The sequence below is a fragment of the Ascaphus truei genome, chromosome 2 (genome assembly GCF_040206685.1).
Source record: "Ascaphus truei isolate aAscTru1 chromosome 2, aAscTru1.hap1, whole genome shotgun sequence".
Lineage (NCBI taxonomy): Eukaryota > Metazoa > Chordata > Amphibia > Anura > Ascaphidae > Ascaphus > Ascaphus truei.
Genome location: NC_134484.1, coordinates 290433235 through 290454640, shown reverse-complemented (window position 1 = coordinate 290454640; position 21406 = coordinate 290433235). Strand labels below are relative to the sequence as shown.

The 21406-nt window shown below is 39.6% G+C and overlaps 1 protein-coding gene across 38 annotated transcripts in view; it reads right to left on the bottom strand.

Annotated features, from left to right (window-relative positions):
* The window catches only part of CLASP2 (cytoplasmic linker associated protein 2), a 245503-nt gene that overhangs the window by 114292 nt on the left and 109805 nt on the right, over positions 1–21406 (bottom strand). For all 38 annotated transcript variants that reach the window (XM_075586316.1, XM_075586315.1, XM_075586318.1 and 35 more), the window contains 8 exons: positions 14624–14703; positions 12748–12840; positions 12505–12650; positions 11585–11720; positions 8136–8206; positions 7377–7436; positions 496–573; positions 108–275 (listed from right to left, as the gene is read on the bottom strand). In XM_075586316.1, the coding sequence (XP_075442431.1) occupies positions 108–275; positions 496–573; positions 7377–7436; positions 8136–8206; positions 11585–11720; positions 12505–12650; positions 12748–12840; positions 14624–14703 (832 nt within the window). The remainder of the gene's footprint in view (positions 1–107; positions 276–495; positions 574–7376; positions 7437–8135; positions 8207–11584; positions 11721–12504; positions 12651–12747; positions 12841–14623; positions 14704–21406) is intronic.

The following is a 21406-nucleotide window of genomic DNA, read 5'->3' as shown; positions in this document are numbered from 1 at the left end:
TATTAAAAATAAGTAAAAGTTGACTTCAACTGAGCGACATAATTCCAGATCTCCACCCCCCATGTAACTTTGTACTCTACATATAATTTGAATGAAGAGATCCTCACTTCAGGCTCTCCTGTGAGCTGGAGGAGGAGCGGTCTGACTGTGGGAGTGATGCTGCACTGCCGGACATCTTTAGACCCGACTGAAGGTTCTTTTGATAAGAAGGCTCCAGGGAGTTGTACAGTGCATCCGTTTCAGCGGGAAAATGAATTCGAAGGCTCCAATAAGCACTGGAAGAGACCAATCATTTTCTTAAGTGCTATTGATTTTGTTTTGTTAGGTGCTTCTAAAAGCACACATCAAAACTCAATTGAGGATGAGTAGGTTAAATACTACTATAAAATTGCAATGGCCTACGTTTAAGTTGGTATTTTAATTATCACATTTTCCATAAACATAAATAAATAAATAATCAGGAATGTAAGTAAGACCATAAAGCTTAGCCCTCACTTTCGTGCTTCCACTTTTGCCTCAGCATCAGCATCATGCATGCCCTTCTTAATGGTATCAGCAAGCACTGCTACATGCCTGCAAAAAATGAAACCAGTTTGTTTTACAAAAAAAACACACAAAAAAACACCTTGTTATATGATATACTGACTGTTTCCAGAAATTTAATGCATGTCTAATGTCTTTAGTTAGGCCCACCAACTGCGTTTCCAGGGCCCAGGACAGAGCAGCGTTTACCGAATCTTACAATGGGGATGAGCGGGGGGAGGAGTTGGGGCACTGAATCTTACTTAGCTGGGGGGAGAGGGGAGGGTAGGGAAGGTCCAGCAGCAGAGGGGAGCTCGGGCTCACAGCGCACAGACGACTGGGGCAGCTGGACTTGAAAGTTGTGCCCAACATCTGCAATTGGCTGGCAGGCTCCTTAGAGCCCGAGACATTTGTACCCGGCCCTTTCTCCCCACCCCTGTGACCCTGCCTTTAGTGCTACAGGAAACTGCAACACAATAGAAATTAGAGTGTAACCACTCATCAACATGGAACAAGCACAGCACAAGAGACAGAAGAAGCATTGACATTTTGAGAGAAGAACGTAAAGGGAGTTGCTGAATTGAAAGTCGACAAGGTAATGAGGCTGGACTAGTTACTGTAAAATATTCAGCCCCAGGAACAGATCAATCGGACTGGTTGTTTTTTTGTGAAAAGCAGATGAAAGCATTTGTACAACTAAATAAAAAGTAAAAAAAAGTGGAAGAATCATTGAAAAACAAAACAAAAAAACTTTACTTCAGAAGTGTAAAAATGTATGAAAATAGTGCTCAAAAAAAGAAACAATTGTAGGAATTATTAACAGCTGATGACACATACAGCATATACCCACTGCACGAAAATCAAGTCAATCTAAACAAAATACATTGTAGAAGAGAAGGGAGCCCCACGCCCCCTGGCGGTGCTACTCAGTGGAATCCGGTATGGGAAAATTCACATATGAAATAAAGGTCTCCAATCACAGTAGCTGTCCCATAAGATATAATGTCCCTCGTAGCCACGTTTGTTGTACAGTGGTCTGGCTAACTCAATAGCCTCCAAGCAGAGGTAAGTCTTGTATGAGATAAGCCAATACAACAGTCAAGAAGAAATAAATGACTCACTGCTTGCTGCATGGGATATCAGACAGCGTCGGCGTGCTCCAACCGAAATGGGTAGCAAGATACAGAAAGGTGAGGCGGTGCAACTTCCTTGCGGTGAAGACAGCAGACCGGGACTACTCAGGTAAATGCAAAAGCTTTAATGGCACATACAGCAACAAAAACTCACTCTTCCGCGTTTCGCACAGATGTCTGCGGACATCCGTGCGAAACGCGTAAGAGTTTTTGTTGCTGTATGTGCCATTAAAGCTTTTGCATTTACCCGAGTAGTCCCGGTCTGCTGTCTTCACCGCAAGGAAGTTGCACCGCCTCACCTTTCTGTAAACAAAATACATTAAGGAACAGCGCAATTACTAACCAAACAGGAAAGGGAACCTGGAGCTATATTATGACCTAAAAATCCCAGAGCAATGTAACAAGATAGTGAGGATAATCAGAACACTCATGTGCTGTTTAAGCAGTTGTATAGTATTATTAGAAGAAACTTGGTGAAACTCTACCTTACCGATCACTGAGGATACTTCATATAGAATATTGTGTATAGGTTCACATGGTGGGGAGCTCATACAGAAAGGGCCGATGCTAAGCTAAACAAGTGCTTTTGACGTAACTTCTCATTAAAAACAAAACCATTAATTAACTTAGGTGCTTAAGAATTAAAGAATTAGTGAGTTAATGCTGGTCTGAAAATAGCATCAATACAAAGCATCAACATATCAGGCCAAATGTAGCTCGTGGAATTATTTGGGTCTTATTTGGTACCCAGACTTCCCTACTTAAAAAGGTTAATATTGAAGAGGAGGTATAAAACTCTCACTTGTTCCTTTAAAAAAAAAAAAATAAGGATTCATATAATATTTAAAAGACTCCGGAAAACATTTAATTATTAGTTCATTTTCCAACAACTGCTGAAAAGGTTATACTTAGATGTGGACACCCCCCCCCCCAAAAAAAACTATTTAATGTTTGACCTATTCAGAGGGTACATTTCAGGACATACCTTTGTAAAACACATAGAATTATGAATAAATCAAAAAGAGGTATAGAATGTTTCTGTACTATAAGTAAAAGTTACATACCTAGTAGACGAGGTTGAAAAAAGACACTTCCATCAATTTCAACCTATGCTAAATATAGACGACGGATACTATATCTTATATCCGTACTTACCGTATATTGATCCAGAGGAAGGCAAACAAAAACCCCAGTGAAATATCATCTAATGATATCTCATAAAGGGAAAAATAAATTCCTTCCTGAATCCAAATATTGACAATCAGATTACTCCCTGGATCAGCATCCTTCCCATGTTTAGAAATTGGTGTATCCCTGTATACCTTTTTCTTTCCTTGGATTTTTTTTTAACATATCTATTGTATCTGCCATCAGTCTCAATGGGTAATGAATTCCACATTATAACTACCCTTACTGTAAAGAGCCCTTTGCTTTGTTACTAGTGAAATCTCCTTTTCTCCAACCTTAAGGGATGACCCTGTGTTCTTTTGAAAGCTCCTTGTACTGTCCCCGAATAAATGTATATATAAATATCATATCCCTCTTAGATTCCTCTTTTCTAATGTAACCAAATCTAATTTAGTTAGCCTCTCCTCATAAATCAGATAATCCATCCCCTTTATTAACTTGGTGCCTCTTCTCTGTACTATCTCTAGTTCCATAATGTACTTTCTAAGGAGTGGTGCCCAAAATTGTACTCCCCTTTCAAGGTGTGGTCTTACTAATGCTTTGTAAAGGGGTATAATTATGTTTACTTCCCTTCTGTCATTGCCTGTTTAATGCTGTCTACAAGCACTCCTAAATCCTTCTCCATTAAGGATTCTCCTAATTTACCCACATTTAACTTGTAAATGGCTTGTTTATTCTTGTTGCCCAAATACATAACCTTGCATGTATCTGTATTAAACCTCATCTGCCATTTACGTGGCCAAGTTTCCAGTATATCCAAGTCCTTCGGTGGAGAAATTATATCCTGCTCTAATTCTACTACCTTACACAATTTAATGTCATCAGCAAAGATGGAGACATTGCTCTCTATGCAAACCTCAAGGTCATTAATAAACAAGTTAAAAAGCAAGAGTCCCAGAACCGATCCTTGAGGCACTCCACACACAATTTTAGCCCAACCTGAAAAAGTTACATTTATTACAACTCTCTGTGGTCTATCCTTCAACCACTTTTCAACCCAGGTGCAAATATTTTTTCTGAGACAAATTTGCTTTACTTTGTACACTAACCTCTTGTATGGAAACGTACAGTATCAAAAGCCTTTTCAAAATCTAAGTAGACCACATCAACTACATTACCCTGCCTAAATTCCTACTTACCTCCTCAAATAAACTAATAAGGTTAGTTTGGCATGATCTATCCTTCATAAATCCATGCTGACTATTACTAATAATTTTCTTATCCATTAGGTATTCCTGAATATAATCCCATACTAAACCTTCAAGTAGCTTCGCCACTATTGACGATAGGCTTACAGGTCTGTAATTCCCAGATTGTGATCTAGCTCCCTCTTTAAAAACAGGCACCACGTCTAATTTACGCCAATCATGTGGTACTGAACCATTGAAAATGGAGTCCTTGAATATTAAATGTAATGGTTTGGCTATTACTGAATTTAACTCCTTAAGAACTCTTGGATGTATGTCATCTGGGCCAGGTGCCTTATTTACTTTCATTTTATCAAGCTGCCTATGAACTTCTTCCTCAGTTAACCAACTGCTTGTTAGTACAACGGTTGTGGATTCCTCCTGCGACACTACTATTGAAATTGATTCTTAATACAGGAGGCAAAGAATTTGTTTAATACCTCTGCTTTTCCCTTTTCTCCAATAATTTGCCTGTCCATCTCACACTGAATGGGTCCTATATTTTTTTTTTTTTTGTTATTAATGTACTTAAAGAACTTTTTAAGGTAAATCTTACTTTCTATTGCAATCCTTTGTCATTATCCATTTTTGCACATTTGATTGCCCTTTTGCAACTTTTGTTACATTCCTTATAATTCTGATACGATGCCTCCGTCCCTTCTACCTTCAAGAATCTAAATGCCTGCCTCTTTTTCATTTCCTCCCCAACTTGTTTATTTAGCCACATTGGTTTAGACTTGTTTCATTTACCCAAGAATATACACTGATAAGTGTGCTTTTCTAACAATGTTTTAAAGATTGCCCATTTCTTATACATTTCCCCTGCAAAAACATCATCCTAATTTATTCTTTGTAGATTAGTCCTCAGTTTATTAAAATGTGCCTTTCAAAAGTTTGAAGTCTTTATTCAACCCAACTAATATTTCAAATGAGACCATGTTGTGATCACTGTTACCCAAATGTTCCCGGACTTGAATATTTATTATTACTTCTTTATTGTTTGATATTACCAAATCCAGTGTTGCCCCACTCCTCAATAATTTGGGTCATGTAATTGTGTTTAAGCAACCTCAAAACCGGTTTCCTTTCATTCTAAAGCTAATCTCATTGCCCCAGTTTATGTCTGGATAATTAAAATCACCCATTATGCAAACATGACCTGGTTTTGATGCCTTCTCCATTTGCAAAAGTATTTTGGCTTTCACTCTCTCGTAGATATTTGGTGGTTTATAGCAGGGGTGTGCAAGATTTTTGAGTGAGGCGCGGCGGTTGCAGAGGCAATTAAAAATGAAATGCCGGGGATCGCGTGAGGCTTCTGCAACTCCCCTTGCCTTGTCTCCGGCGACGCCTCATTTGATGCCGCGGGGTAACGTGACGTCACATGAACCTTCTGCGTGATTTGACGTCGGAGACATGGTAAGGAGGGGGGCACGAGCAGGGGGGTACTCCGCCGCCAGGACTACTCAGTGTTGGTCACCTTCACCACCTGTCAACTCACCTCGTTTCGCCATCTTTAAATGTCCTCGCATCTCCATAGTCACAGGGCACTGTGCTCCACTACAACTGCATTTGTGATCGCGACAGTGCGTGCACACCCCCAGGACACTCAGCATGGCCACCTGCAGCAAGAATACAGTTGTACATTTCCTGCGGGAAATGTAGTCCGAGTGGCATGCCACGCGAGGTACTAGGCGGCTAGGGAGATCCAGAGACATTTAAAGATAGCGAATGGCTGCCGCAGATTTGGTTGCAGCCAAACGTCCTATACAAACTATTAATTTACCACATTTGACATTACTTGGCCTAGAATCATGAAATTCCTTTAAAACCAAGTTAATATTTCAACCCGGGAGGTCTAAAAAAAGAACGCCCCCCCCCCAACAAACATGGCCTTCATGTAATTCGAGGCCCGCAACGGGTGGGATCCTCAACTTGATATGAAGTCCTGGATCCTCAATTGATTAAAGACCCATTTAAGTATTTCTTCTATCTGTTCTTTTCTTCTTAAAAAAATAAGTATTTTACCTTCTTTATTCTTCAACCATCGGATTTAACATTGACGACTTTCGCTCTTCTGTGAGGGCTCTGGCATTTTATACTGTACTACAAGGACCTTTGCAGAAGACGTGTCATAGGAACACATGGTACATCAACCAATCAGATGTACTTGCCTCCATTTCACAACACAGATTTCGCCAACCAAGCGATGTAATAATAAATGGAGGGTTAATCCACTGTTTTTGTAGCCACTAAGGTAGCCAAGGAGATAGGTAGTGTAGTTTTATTTGTATATTAATCCCTTTATAGCCCTTAGTGGTCAGCTAGTCATGGAAACCCATGACTAAATGACCACTTGGGTTACTAAAGGAGGTTAATATGTAGTAAAATATGTTGTACTTAATGTTTTAACACCTTTTCCATGTTGGTTTAGCGGTAATGTTTTAACACCTTTTCCATGTTGGTTTAGCGGTTGGCCTGGTTCCGAGAAATATGACTGCACTAAAAATGACTATATTTGTGGTATTTAGTTATTTTGGTGCAAGTCACGTAACTATATATATAAAAAAAAAAAAATATTTTGCCTATTATACCACATTTTTTGCAGATCACAGGACAAGGCCGGTTTGTTTTACTGTTCTTGCTTATATTTGTATACATATTTCACAATCTAGTGGTTACCGGAATATTTTAGTGACTTTAAAAATTATGGCTGTTCTGTCACCAGCCATACTAACATTTACGCATAAAAATCAGGTGTATGGAAAAATATTACAGATAGAATTTAGTCTTTGCTTTTAAAGCTTCATTTTAAGCAATATCTTACATGTGTATTTAAAAAAAAAAAAAATCAGTTCTGTATTATGAAAATACTTGTAGCATTTAATTTTTTTTTAAAAATAAACAATTTAAAGACATTTTTAATGTATTCTAAAGTAACAGGCATTTTTGTTCCTATAGCAACCATATACAAAAGTCACATCCTCTTCCCCTTCTGAAACAGTATCACCTTTTTGAGCCCTGCCCTCTCTAGCAGTTAACCAATTGAATCTAGTGCCTTCCTGGTCACATGATCTTCCTAACAGAACTTCGGCTGACAGTGCAGCAGAAGATTACCCAAGATAAAGGTAGTGAACCCACTGCTGAATTTCAGCGATCGATTACATGAGAACAGATCAGCCAACAACTTACTGTAGCTAATCACTTGTCAGTGTGTAGATTGTTTTGATGCACATATTGAATGAAAAACATATATATATATTTTTTTTTAAACGACAGCTTGAACTGCAGCTTTAAAATGCTAGTTTTTATTTTGAAGTAATAAGCTAAGCAAATTAACATAACTTACCGTTCCAAAGAATGGGTCTGCCATTCTTGCAATAACAGATTTAAAAAGTCAAAACAGCGCCTGTGAAACAAGATAAGGGAAAGGGGATCTGCAATGATATCCTTTATTGACGCAAGAACCTGAACATGTAATATTAATCCTGGTTTCCCTTGCAGTTGGCCAGTCAGTCATTTGTCCCTACAATGTACTTCAGCAAGTGTCTTTTCAGTGCTTTGTTTGTTAAAGGATGTTCAGCATGCCAATAAATCTCAATTTCATCTGCTTTGCTTTAAAATAGATGTTTCCATGCCTAACATTTTTTAAACAGAATATGACTGTTATAGAACTGAATATTTTAGTTGTAATACAGTTTAATGTCATAAATATTAATGAATTCGAGATTCTATTCAAATAAATGGTTACTGAATCTCAGTTCTCTAAATTAGTTTGTTCTGGCTTGAGGCATAACATGTACTGTATAAGCTACAATGCATTATATTGATGAACACTTGCTCTATACTTCATAAACAAATACAACTATGAATACAATAGCTATTATTTCTCCTAGATGGGGCAGTACAGAATGCTAGAAGCATAGAACCCAGGTCTAATGTTCTGTTGTCAAAATTTCAAGACAGTAAGAGATAAGCAGCACACTAGTTTTAATGTTATCTCAATGTTTCATGCCACTACTTTTGACAATATTACCATAGCAATGACAAATCAATAAAAATACATGATAAAATATAAGCAACCCCACAACACCAGACAGTTACTCACCTCCTTACGATCACTGATTTTGACGTGCAATTGCTTGTTATTAAAGGAATGAGCCTTGGCACATGGGTGTGCTACAATAAAAACAAATATTTAGATAATTATATATTACATAATTTTCAGACATCCATTAGTTTATTTTACAATGTTTACAATATGCAAACGGATGTTGATAACACCGCTATTATAATATATTAAAAGTTATAATATTCATCATCTCAGCTTTGAACATGTGTTTTCTGCTAACATCTGAGACACACACAGGTCACAATTTGTATGCTACGGCAGTCTGACGAAAAGCATTTCAGTTTTTAGACTACTTGGCCAAACAAAATATAGAAATGCTGCGGTTGTGTTCTGTTTCCAGGTCTCCAACCCTTTCTTTCTTCATTACTGGTTTACTACCTGTGGGTCAGAAGTAGTTAACTATGGCTCATATGCAAAATAAAAGAAAAACATATTCCACAACCTTCATAGTGGCAGAGAATACATTTAGATTATAGTTTAGCTTGATCCTGTAGTACGGTTCCTGAACCCGACATCATGGCCGGGAGTCCCCAAGCGCAGTTACGTCATATCACACCGTGATCCGATCTTAAAGGCCATTGACTTGAATGGCATTTAACGCATGATTAAGATGCAATACTGAACCTCCCCCTGTCTGTGGATCACATTGTGACATACTATTGCAGCATTTTCCAAATGTAATAGACACATGACAATAGGAGAGGGTGTGCAGGATATAATAGACTGTCCATTGAAAATTATATGGCGTAGACCAGGGGTGGGCAAATTACATTCCTCAAGGGCCACCAATAGGTCAGGTTTTCAGGATTAATAAAGTAGGAAAGTTATTTCAACTCTATCTTAATATTCATTAGTATATAAAGGATATGGCGGTGCATGGGGAATAATGGATATGTTTATCAAATGATCAAGAATGATCACAAAAAGGTTCCCACTAGTTTGCTCACAGCCTAAATAACATGGGCCGTATATAAGGGAATTAATTATTCCCAGCATACATGTAATGCAGAAACCAGGAGGGATAAAAATACAAAAATAATAAAATTTTATTAATTGCTTATAACTCTTCTAGATGAAAAAAATATGTATATATATATACACCAATAAAATAATTTAAAAACCACTGAAGTATGCCTGTTTTGTGAACCATGCATATAAATATATGCATATATATGTCCTTGTTATAATAAATGCATAATCTCGTATTCAAATACCCTATATTCTGTGACAAAAACATGTCACCGATATCAAAATATTGGCATCTACAAGTGGCTGGGGTAAGTATACATTTGTTCACAAGCAAGAACAAACCAGTATGTAGTCTGTAATTAAATGACCCTTCACAGTGGGTTGAGCGTGGTCTAATGGTCTGTTAAATATACACACACTTACTCCCTATAAATAGGGTGTATACATACAAATGATAGTATCATATATATAACAATTTCTTCAGACAGCTAAAGGTGTGTATTCTCGAACATTTGGGATCCATACAGAACGGCCAAGATACACCTGTGGCCAGGCATGTTAATGGCATCCATCATGGAGATTGCAAAATATTAGATTTTGCAGGTATTGAACAAGTAGCCCACGATACATTTGGGCAGATACACACTCTGAAGAAATTGTTATATATATATGATACTATCATTTGTATGTATATACCCTATTTATAGGGAGTAAGTGTGTGTATATTTAACAGACCATTAGACCACGCTCAACCCACTGTGAAGGGTCATTTAATTACAGACTACATACTGGTTTGTTCTTGCTCATATTGTGAACAAACGTATACTTACCCCATCCACTTGTAGATGCCAATATTTTGATATCGGTGACATATTTTTGTCACAGAATATAGGGTATTTGAATACGAGATTATGCGTTTATTATAACAAGGACATATATATGTATATATTTATATGCATGGTTCACAAAACAGGCATACTTCAGTGGTTTTTAAATTATTTTATTGGTGTATATATATACATATTTTTTTCATCTAGAAGAGTTATAAGCAATTAATAACATTTTATTATTTTTGTATTTTTATCCCTCCTGGTTTCTGCATTACATGTATGCTGGGACGAATTAATTCCCTTATATACTGCCCATGTTATTTAGGCTGTGTGCAAACTAGTGGGAACCTTTTTGTGATCATTCTTGATCATTTGATAAACAGGTTTTCAGGATCCCTGCTTCAGCACAGGTGGCTTAGTCGAAAAGACTGCGCCACCTATACTGAATCAGCGATATCCTGACCTGATGGTGCCCCTTGAGGACTGGAGCTGTCCACCCCTGCTGTATACAATCAATCAATGTAAAACTGTATGGCCGTATTTCTCAACCTGGGTACCACGGGTGTGACGCAACCGTCTGCCAAGGGTGCCACGGCTACATTGGAAAAAACTTAGCTCGCTGCTCAGCGATCCCCTCTCACGCTGTCAGGAGACGTGAAGACTGCGCTTTGCCTCTTATCAGCCCAGCACAGAGGAGAGCGATAGACCTCTTCCTCTCTAGACCACGCAGGAGGCTCCTGCTGTGCAGCTGACATTTTGAGGCATGTTGGAAGGTGTGAGGAAGGAGGGAAGGGTGAGGGCTAAGTGTGTCCAGTAGAGAGTGATGGCTTTGGATGTGGTGTAAGGGAAGGGTGGTAAATTCCGTGTTTATGAATAAGACAGAGGGTCAGTGCTGTGTGAGAAGGGGGAATAAATGTGGAGTGTGTGTTGAGTAAAAGGTTAAGTATGTTGTGTGAAGGTGAATGTGGAGGGTGTAAAAAGGTGCGTTGGTCGTTTGCTTGTGTAAAGGAGGGTGAGTGTGTATGCGGGTAAGCGAGGAGGAATGTGTGAAGTCTGAAGAGCAGGGCTGCCCCTGATCAAAAAAGGTTGAAAACCACTGCTATATACAGGCATACCCCGGTTTAAGGACACTCACTTTAAGTAGACTCGCGAGTAAGGACATATCGCTCAATAGGCAAACGGCAGATCACGCTTGCGCCTGTCAGCACGTCCTGAACAGCAATACTGTCTCCCTACCTGTACCAAAGCTGTGCGCAAGCGGGGAGACTATAGAGGCTGTTACATATGCGTTATTTACATCAGTTATGCACGTATATGACGATTGCAGTACAGTACATGCATCAATAAGTGGAAAAAGGTAGTGCTTCACTTTAAGTACATTTTCGCTTTACATACATGCTCCGGTCCCATTGCGTATGTTAATGCGGGGTATGCCTGTAGTATGCTATTTTGGGAAGTTAACATCTCGCCTCAGCACACATTTTCCTCTGTGGGTAATATTTACTAAAGTCTCCTGAACAGTGCGTCAAAAAGCTGCACCAGATCAACCCAACTGCTTTTAATGACATTCCTATTGTTTTATAAATATGGTATGGTTTTTGGTATTGACCCTATGAGTTTACTTACTCGAATGATGATTCGTATCGCCGAACACCCAGAGGATGCCATGATTTTGGCGCTGTTTGGAACCAAATTAAAAAGGGTAGGCACAATGGATTCAGCTCCATGGTCAAACTTGTTACCCAAAACAGTTGAAAGATGGCTGTTGGGAAACACAATTGGTTTAGGACAAGCACTGAAAGTACCTGGAGTGTTTTTTCTCTTTATAAAAACAATATACACTCCATTTAAGACCAAAATGTACTGGGTATCCAATAAACAATCCTGCCACAAATGGCATCAGTCATGACAAACGACATAGGAGGCGAGCCTGGTCTCTTAGACATTACGAGATGAGCTACATAATGCATCCCAAGCTCTGTTCTCTTACATTTCCTTATCGCGGACCACTTCAATATTACCCTTTGTTTGCAGGACACCTATTTCTACACTTAGGCATATTTGATAACATACTGGGCCTGCATCATAAAATCTGCCTTTAGTAGTGATAGAGAATGCACAGAATGCAGGAGAGAGCTGCCCCACATTTTTGACCGGCTTTTTGTTGTCATGATTACATAAAACCTATTTTTGACACGAATAATGTCTAAACAGCTCTTTAATACGATTAATGAAAACATTGAATCAGGGATTAAAGTTAAATGTTAACTATGAATGTGCAAATTTTGCCTCTTTTTTTCTTCTAATGCAGACCCCAACTCATATGAGAAAAAATAACGTTTACATTTAATTTAAACTACCTTAATGTGTTTGTACATTAGAACTACTTAATAGTTGTTTTTGTTTTATTTTGATATCTTGATGAATTGTAACTGTGATATGGTATCTAACTTCACATTAACTTTCTTTTTTAATTTACTCCAATGTGCAGTGCGGTGATTCGCTTTACCAACTTCACGAAGGCAAAATAATAGATATATACTCACGCCACTGTAATGCAACCTTCTCGCACCACTTGTGAACGGAGATCCTTAACGGAGAGTTTAAAGCTGCCATCCAACAAACGCAAATGTTGGAAAAAGCAGTCATAATCAGCGGCTCCTGCGACGAGCAAAGATCGAATTTTCTTAACCTTAAATATAAATGAGTGACAATGCCAGTAATGAGCATGGGGTATTTCGAGAGATTTGTGAAAACGTTCCAATAAAATTGCACAATAGATATCATACTGCATTGGCTCGCTGATCCCAATCATGTTTGTCGTCTGAGAGGATTTCTCTGATTTTGTTCAAAGTTTCCTCAAGTTCCCGACTGGAGTAAATCTATGAATAAAAAGAAATGATATGATATATGTTGTTACATGTTCACCATTGCCACTACAGTATATGTCAATTTGTTATATTTCTTTGAGGGGTTCAAATGGGGGTTTAGAGTCTACTATGTTAACAAATGGAGAGCCATCCACCAGAGTAGTTTACGTTAGACCACTGTGGAACACAAAGATATAAGAATGGATGGCGAATCTAGAAAATAATTTGCTTGGCACTCAACAAGTGTTCTCGAGACTCCTGTAGGCTAATGCTCAGGACGTGTGACCAGACAGTGTAATTAGACACCCCTAAGCGTCATGCTACCACTGGACTCACTGTGCAACATGCTTTACAGCTTTGTCTCAGATGCCAGCAGCTAAAAGGATCAGGATTGCTACCGACATCACTGCTGCCGTGCTCTCCACATAATGCAAGAAGTTCCTGTGTACTGTAGTTAGTATTTGCAGTTCTGGTTCTTGCCATCAGACGTATACTTAACGGTCACTCAAAGTCTTTATTATAAATATTTTTTTTTATGGCGCTCAAGAAAAAAAAAAGTTTGCCATCCCTGCTTTAGGGAAGTGGGTACACAATACACAGTAGGCTACTGTATACAGCAGTCATTGTCTGCTATCCTTGCCTGACGAGATCGTTATGTATCAGATAGAGTTGGGAAAAATACTGCTACGATAATAACATTTTGATAATAAGAAATGATAGGCTAATATTGAGCCATGGGAGTCTGACATTTTATGAATAACTGGCGATTTGCAGTTAAAGATGCAGCAACATTAACACTGAGCTGCAAGTGTAAACAGGACGGCAGCACCTCCCCATGCCTCCTTCCCCAACACGAGCAGCACCACTCTCTTACACGGAGAACAAGGGGAATAGGTGATTAAGAACAGCGCAACTCTGTTTTACCCATTCCCCTCCTTACCCCCAACTCTGATGTCCAGGGATAGGAGGAAGTAAGGTTATAGCTACCAACCCCTTTGAGTTAGGACCCGGAGAAGACAGGAATATATATTGTGGAATAAACTGTGAAGTAATCAATCCCATCCTCAGTAGGCTCTATGTCAGGTGTAATAATACTTTTCAGACGGACTAAAAATGAAAACAGTCAGGAACCCATTACTTTGAAGCTGAAAAACTAAAGGTTGAAACAAAGATTAACTGCTCTGAGGGAATGTATATACCAGATATAATGTAGAGCAGAACTCGGCTGGAGAACAGTAGAAACAACAAGCCAAAGACCTAAACAAGGCGCCTGACTTTTTCCTAAAGGAACAGAAAACAATATATAGTACAAATGCTGTGCTGGTCACTGTTGGTAAGGGGGTCAAGGGTTGAACGTCACATACTGTAACTCTGAATTTAACTTGTTAAATTGGTATCTGTATGTTTATTAGGTTATAACTAGGTAATTTGATACATTTAAGGGAAAAAAACAAATAATAGTATTTAAAAAAACAAACAAAATTCATAAAAGGTTTGTGAAAAACCATTTACAATTGTCTTTTGCAGGGACGCTGTCTTTGCAATAGTTATGAAAGAAGTTGTTTTGTAATACATTACAGACACTTGCAAATAATTTACTTGTAAGTGTTAAATTGTATTTTTGTAAGTATGGTATCCTAAAAAACTGATCTGTGGAAGTGTCTGACAATAGTTGTGGAAACACTCTACAGATCTAGAGCATGGGCAAAATTATTGCCACCACATGTTATTTACTGCGTCTGTTTGATAGTACAGTAATGAAGAAAACAAAGTGACAGTTTTAATAAAGATGTACCTGTACAGAGGGGACATCTACAAAAGCCTTCACAAAGTCTTCCTCATCAAGTGCTCCTGCACCTCCTTCCTTCATTGCACCTTGAGAAAAAGAAAGATGTTAGTGCATGTTAATGTATAAAAATAGGGAATAGTAATTTGGCAATAATTTGAGATAGCCCACTCCACTTAAATGGGAGATATGATGAAACATTAGCATTCCTTCAAGACAAACCCGTTTTTTTTATAACATTGTATTTATACACAGTGATTAACAACTATTTATTCACATACTGTGTATTCTTCAGATGAAATAAGCCATTGTTGTCCATGTCAAGACTACCAATTTCCCAGATATTATGATTTTAAAATATCCTGGTTAAGCATTTTTGTTAGTATTGTAAAAAAAAAAAAAAACCTAGAACGAGGGCGGTGCTATTAAACAAGTTATTAAATGTTTAGGCAAATTTCATAGGTGACCGGCTTGAAAAATCAGGGTCTTGGTGCAAACTGAGTGTGGGGCTTCATATGGTCCCCGGTGCCCTACCTGTGCGGTGGTTGTGGCGGGTCACACTCCATAGGTGGGGTCACTGGGGGAGAGTGCAGTTGCACCGATGGCACCGCCATCAAGCCGGCCTTGCGTTAACAATCCCCAGAGAACGCCTTAACAAATATTGAGGCACAAAGATGCAATTGAAGTTCTTCTTCTAAGGGCTCGAGCACACTTGTGGCTTCGCGACGCTGCTTGCCTCCGTCTGCTGGGCGATGTGTGATCATCCCCAGCAGACAGAATGATCCGACACACCATGCCCCCACGTGATGCGCTCAGCCTTCTACCCTGAGGGAGCAGGAAGCCGGGGAGTGTGGGCAGCGGGGACCGGGGTGTGAGCAGCGGGGACCGGGGGTGTGAGCAAGTGGTGACACCTCTATTAGAGATCTTTATTGTATTATTGCAGCTCTGAGCATTAAGTCTCCTCCCTCATGTCCACATCTCATTTCCATGTTATCAGTTCACAGTTACCCTTGCTCACACCGGTGAGAAACACATACAAAGTCTCAGAAAGTTAAACTTTGACCCTTTTTGAGAGACATTGCAATCAGTGATTTTTCTAGTGTTTCTGTTATTGCTTTAATCATTTGCTGTAGTCCCGTCCCCGTCCCAATTTCAGCAGCCAATCAATGAAAACGTCTGGACATTGATTGGCTGCTGAAACGGACGTCATGCTGCTGCAGCCTGGAATCACAGTTTTGAAAGACTCCAGCTACAGCAGTGGCGACGACGCCGTGCTTCGCAGCCAATGGTAGTTTCCACGATGAACACTACTGCACCGACACACTTTATTCGAGCAAATACCCAGTATGTACCTGGCAGATACCTGGAATGCGCCGCTCCTCACCTCTGACAAGCCCCGTTGTGTTTGCCTTCCCAGCCTGGGTTCATGCCTGGCTGACGGGCGGCTAATCTGTTAAATGATAATGATTAGGATTTAATAGGCTGCAATGCTTCGCGTGTCTACCAGATGGCATAAATTCATGAATTGTAATGCAGTATATATATATATACTGTGCAGTATTGCAGCCAGCGGGAATAAAATGCTTCAATCCCTGCTTGGAAAATACCTCAATGCACTCGGGCAGAAAACAGTCACAAACCTCAATACACCCGGGTATACCCGAATTCGTGGGACTAGCCGAGCTCGAATAAAGTGTGTCGCCAGTGTACCATTGGCCGCCAGGGGTCGGTGACGACAGCACACGAACGTCGTGTAACATGCAAAGATCAACAGTACCCAAGTGGGTCCTGTGGTTTGAAGAAAATATACTGTGTTTATACATAAATAGCAAATCTAAAATAGTTCAGAGACATATATAGTCAACACTATTAAAAAAAAAAAAAGTGCAAGAGTTCCTTTACTGAGGTGATCTATGGCTGGGGTGTAGGGAAGACCCTCAACTTCTATTGATGGTCAGGTGAAGCCGTTAGACAGACAGAGATATCCGATGACAACAACTCACTGTCTCAAAGACTATGGTATTTCTTCTTAGGCTTAGAGTTCACCTATCCTTCCCACTACTCTAAAAGCCAGCCTTCTTCTGAATACCCAAGTTATTCCACAGGAGATATGTAAGATGTTTTGTACCTGCTATGTTAAATAGAACTAGCTTCCTTGCTGTCCTGACTCCAGTAATGATGAATATCAGTTTTCCATCTGACCGTTTCCCCTTTTATTACTATGTTGCCCTCAGTTGAAAACAGAGCAAAATCACTTGGGATGTTCCACCTGCCTGGGTTTCTGGTTAATCCCCTCCCCCCCCCCTTTCCAAATTTAAACACACCTTTCCTATGGTACACTCACAAAACCTAATTACACATTTATATAAGGCACAATGTATCTTTCACAAAAATCCATTCTTATTCCGCATATAAGAGTGATAAACCTCTTGTGGCGCTGAGGAAAGGAATGGCCTGTGAAATTCAATTGGACTGTAGATAATGTCCTGCTCCTCTGCTGACGTCACCGCTAGTGTCCACTGCTACGGTGTCCCTGCTACGCCCAAATTGTCCAACGCGTTTCGAAACTCCTAATTGTGGGGTTCTTCGGCAGGGAAGTTCCTGTGTACTACTGTAACTACCCATGCCCTCCATTTTGAACTTTGTCCCATACCCCTGAGAAAGCCCTTTTTGGAATTTGAAAGGGGCAATCTGTTGCCCATAAAAATATCTGTTGGCAAAACTCAATGAAGAGCATGGTGCCTTATGCATAAACCCAAAGCCATCATTCTTATAGAAACATTGTGTCATTTGGTGGGGGTGTTTTACTCTGTAGCAAAACTGTCAATCTCACAGCTGATTTATGTCAGGGGCTGGATTTATGTGGTTTGCATGGGAAGAAAGAATATTTAAATCTGTTGAGATCTGAATTTCATAATCTTTGCCCAGAGGTGGATTTAGGACTAAATCTGTGAGACCTCCATCTTCAGTACTAGTGGCCTCTCTGGGGAAAATCGATGGTATTTGGTAATGCATAGGATGATCTTTCCATGTTTATCCTTTTTATTTTGAGAAACTGTTCTGCATTTTATTGTAATTGTATGTTCCTTGTAATCTTTTTTCAGTAGCCCAAGCACTGTGTGTGTGTGTGTGTGTGTGTGTGTGTGTGTGTGTGTGTGTGTGTGTGTGTGTGTGTGTGTGTGTGTGTGTGTGTGTGTGTGTGTGTGTGTGTGTGTGTGTGTGTACACACACACACGTGTGAAAAAGAAAGTACACCCTCTTTGAATTCTATGGTTTTACATCTGGACATAACAATCTGTTCCTTAGCAGATCTTAAGATTACGTAACTACAACCTCAGATGAACAACAACACATGACATATTACACCGTGTCATGATTTATTTAACAAAAATAAAGCCAAAATGGAGAAGCCATGTGTGAAAAACTAAGTATACCTTATGATTCAAAAGCTTGTAGAACCACCTTTAGCAGCAATAACTTGAAGTAATCGTTTTCTGTATGACTTTATTATCAATCTCACACATCGTTGTGGAGGAATTTTGTCCCACTCTTCTTTACAACGTTGCCTCAGTTCATTCAGGTTTGTGGGCATTTGTTTATGCACAGCTCTCTTAAGGTCCAGCCACAGCATTTTAACCGGGTTGAGGTCTGGACTTTGACTGGGCCATTGTAATATCTGGATTCTTTTCTTTTTCAGCCATTCTGTTGTAAATTTGCTGGTATGCTTGGGATCATTGTCCTGTTGCATGACCCAATTTCGTCCAAGCTTTAGCTGTCGGACAGATGGCCTCACATTTGACTCTAGAATACTTTGGTATACAGAGGAGTTCATGGTCGACTCAATGACTGCAAGGTTCCCAGGTCCTGTGGCTGCCAAACAGGCCCAAATAATCACCCCTCCACCACCGTGCTTGACAGTTGGTATGAGGTGTTTGTGCTGATATGCTGTGTTTGGTTTTCGCCAAACGTCGCACTGTGCATTATGGCCAAACATCTCCACTTTGGTCTCGACTGTCCAAAGGACATTGTTCCAGAAGTCTTGTGGTTTGTTCAGATGCAACTTTGCAAACCTAAGCCATGCTGCCATGTTCTTTTTAGAGAGAAATAGGCTTTCTCCTGGCAACCCTTACAAACAAACCATACTTGTTCAGTCTTTTTCTAAATGTACTGTCATGAACTTTAACATTTAACATGCTAACTCAGACCTGTAGAGTCTGAGACTCTTGGGTTTTTTGCAATTTCTCTGAGCATTGCACGGTCTGACCTTGGGGTAAATTTGCTGGGACGTCCACTCCTGGGAAGATTTGCAACTGTCTTGAATAATCTTTCTCACTGATGGACTTTAAATTGTTTGGAAATGGCCTTATAACCCTTCCCTAATTTTTAGACCTGCTAAGATTTTTCACACGACTGTATGTGTATATATATATATATATATAAATATATAAATATATTTGAAAAAGATTTCACAGGCACTCCAATATAGTATCCTGAATGGGCTGGTGCATATCCCATAAAGATAACAAAAACATACATTACCAGAAACTGGCAAAAAGGAGACAGCACTCAGGCAGGTAAATTCAGTAAGAGTATTACTTTTGCCCGATGACTCTCACACTGTAGCCTGTATTTGCCTATGGCGGGCATTTGAGCTCCTGCAGCACTTTGGAAGGAATCCTGGAGCAGAGGCGTAGGAGATTGAATGATGATATGAACTTTGACTTTTATTTGGAACATTTTCCCACCTTGTATACTCCTTATTACCCACTATTCTGCATTCAGATTTATCATGATCATACTGGGAGCAGGATTTCCGTTCCTCAGCTGCATTCCTTAACTCCACTCTTCCGCTCCATTTGGTTACATGTGTAGTACTATCAGCACATGGTTTTTGGGGAGTTTTGTGTAACTGTGTGATACAGTATGACTCTTTATTTCGCCTATCCTTCATGGTCTGGTTTTCATTACCTGAAGCAAATAGTTTTCCTGCACCTTCCATTAGGGATTGTGTTTTGATTTGTGTCTCATACTCCATGTGCGGTTAGATTGCTTTATGTGGTTAATTTTACCTTCCATGTTCTGTCTTTTGTGTTAGTACTTACACTCAGGTTGCTCTCATTTTGAGCATGTCTTCATTTTTGAGGCAATATTGAGGTATGCCTTTGGTTCCATCTTTTCACCTCATTACCATTTACCCCTCCTGTGGCTTTTTAGGGGACCGGCCGGTCATTACTCTATGCGGGATCTTTTGATTCCCGCTGCGAGTATTAGGATCCTCTCTCCCCTTTACCGTTTTACAACTAGGATTGCCATTGTTTTGGGGTTATTACACATTTTGTGACAGTGATAGGTGTTTTTGACTGTTATCCCCGTTTGTTTTTATATGTATGTTATTATTTTTCTTTGTTTCAATTGCTATCTTTATCCATTATCAATAAACTTTTTTGCTACTATACTTTCATGTGATCAGAGTGCTTGTTTTGGGATTTCTTTGTCTTTTTTGGGTTTCAATATATTTTTTTCCCATAGCACCGCCTTTTACCGTTATTTTGGTATATTTGTGGCTTTTTGATCATATTCACATTATATTGATTTTTGATGCGGTTATCTGTGTGTGTGTGTGTGTATATATATCCCTGAAAACAGTTTAGCTATTGAAACGCGTAGGGCCAGGTGTGCTGTGGATTCCTGCAGCTTTGATTTATGAGTTCTGCCTGACAATCTCCTGCTTGCCATCTCCGTGCACGGCGTGACGTCATCTGTTCGTTCCGCCGCAAACATTGTCCCCGGTGGGAACCTAAACTATCTGGAGGTGTGTTCCCGGGGAAAGAATACTGTGAGGAGCCTGATGACGTGAGTTCCTGCTGGCAGAGATACACGAGGGCTGTACTGGATGCAGTGGTGTCACGGAGCAGAGTAGCAGAGCAGCAGCGCTTACAGATCCTTTGGAGCATGAGTATTACTCATACAATGCTTTTTTATCTTTTATGTTTGTGAGTTCATTTTATGAGCCTTTTATTGGGAATTAAACCATTTTTTGCACAGTAATGCACTAGGATTGGGCGCTTTTTTCTTCTATTTTCGATGCAGGTCGAGAGGGAGGTCGTTGTGCCCTTTAAAGAAGCAGCCTTTTTCCTGTCAGTGCTTTTCTGTTTCTTGCATTTTTTGGACTTCCTTTGGACTTCAAAGGATTGGTGACAAAAGTTTGTTATTGGGTCCACAGCACATCTTTTTATAACTATATATGCATTTGGTGAACGTATTGATTGCACAGTTAAATATTATTATTGTCATTTAGGTTTTTTATATATTTATACATTTTCTGATCATTTATTATTATACTATTGCTGTCACACCATACCCAAGCGCAGTCCTTTTCTGTATATATATATATATATATATATATATATATATATATATATATATATATATATATATATATATATATATATATATATATATATAGTGACAGAGTCACTGACTCAGTAGGCTGTGACAGGGAATGGAGAGATGCTGCAGCCAGATCACTGAGTGTTAATCTCCTCAGACAGAGAAAGCACAGCTGCAGCCTAATTAAACAGGGGCTGAACTATCAGTGAAACAAGTGCTTTAAAAAGCAGGAAGTTGCTCACACAAGGTGAGCTTGTTTTTCCACAGGAAGGTGGAGAGAACTCTCCCGGCTTGGAAGCCGTAGCAGCTGCTGCTGCTCTGGTCCCCAGTCCTGCGAGGAGCTTTGCTGCTGGGACCAGCTGGGACCCCAACCCAGGATAAAGATAAACATTGCTGCGAGGC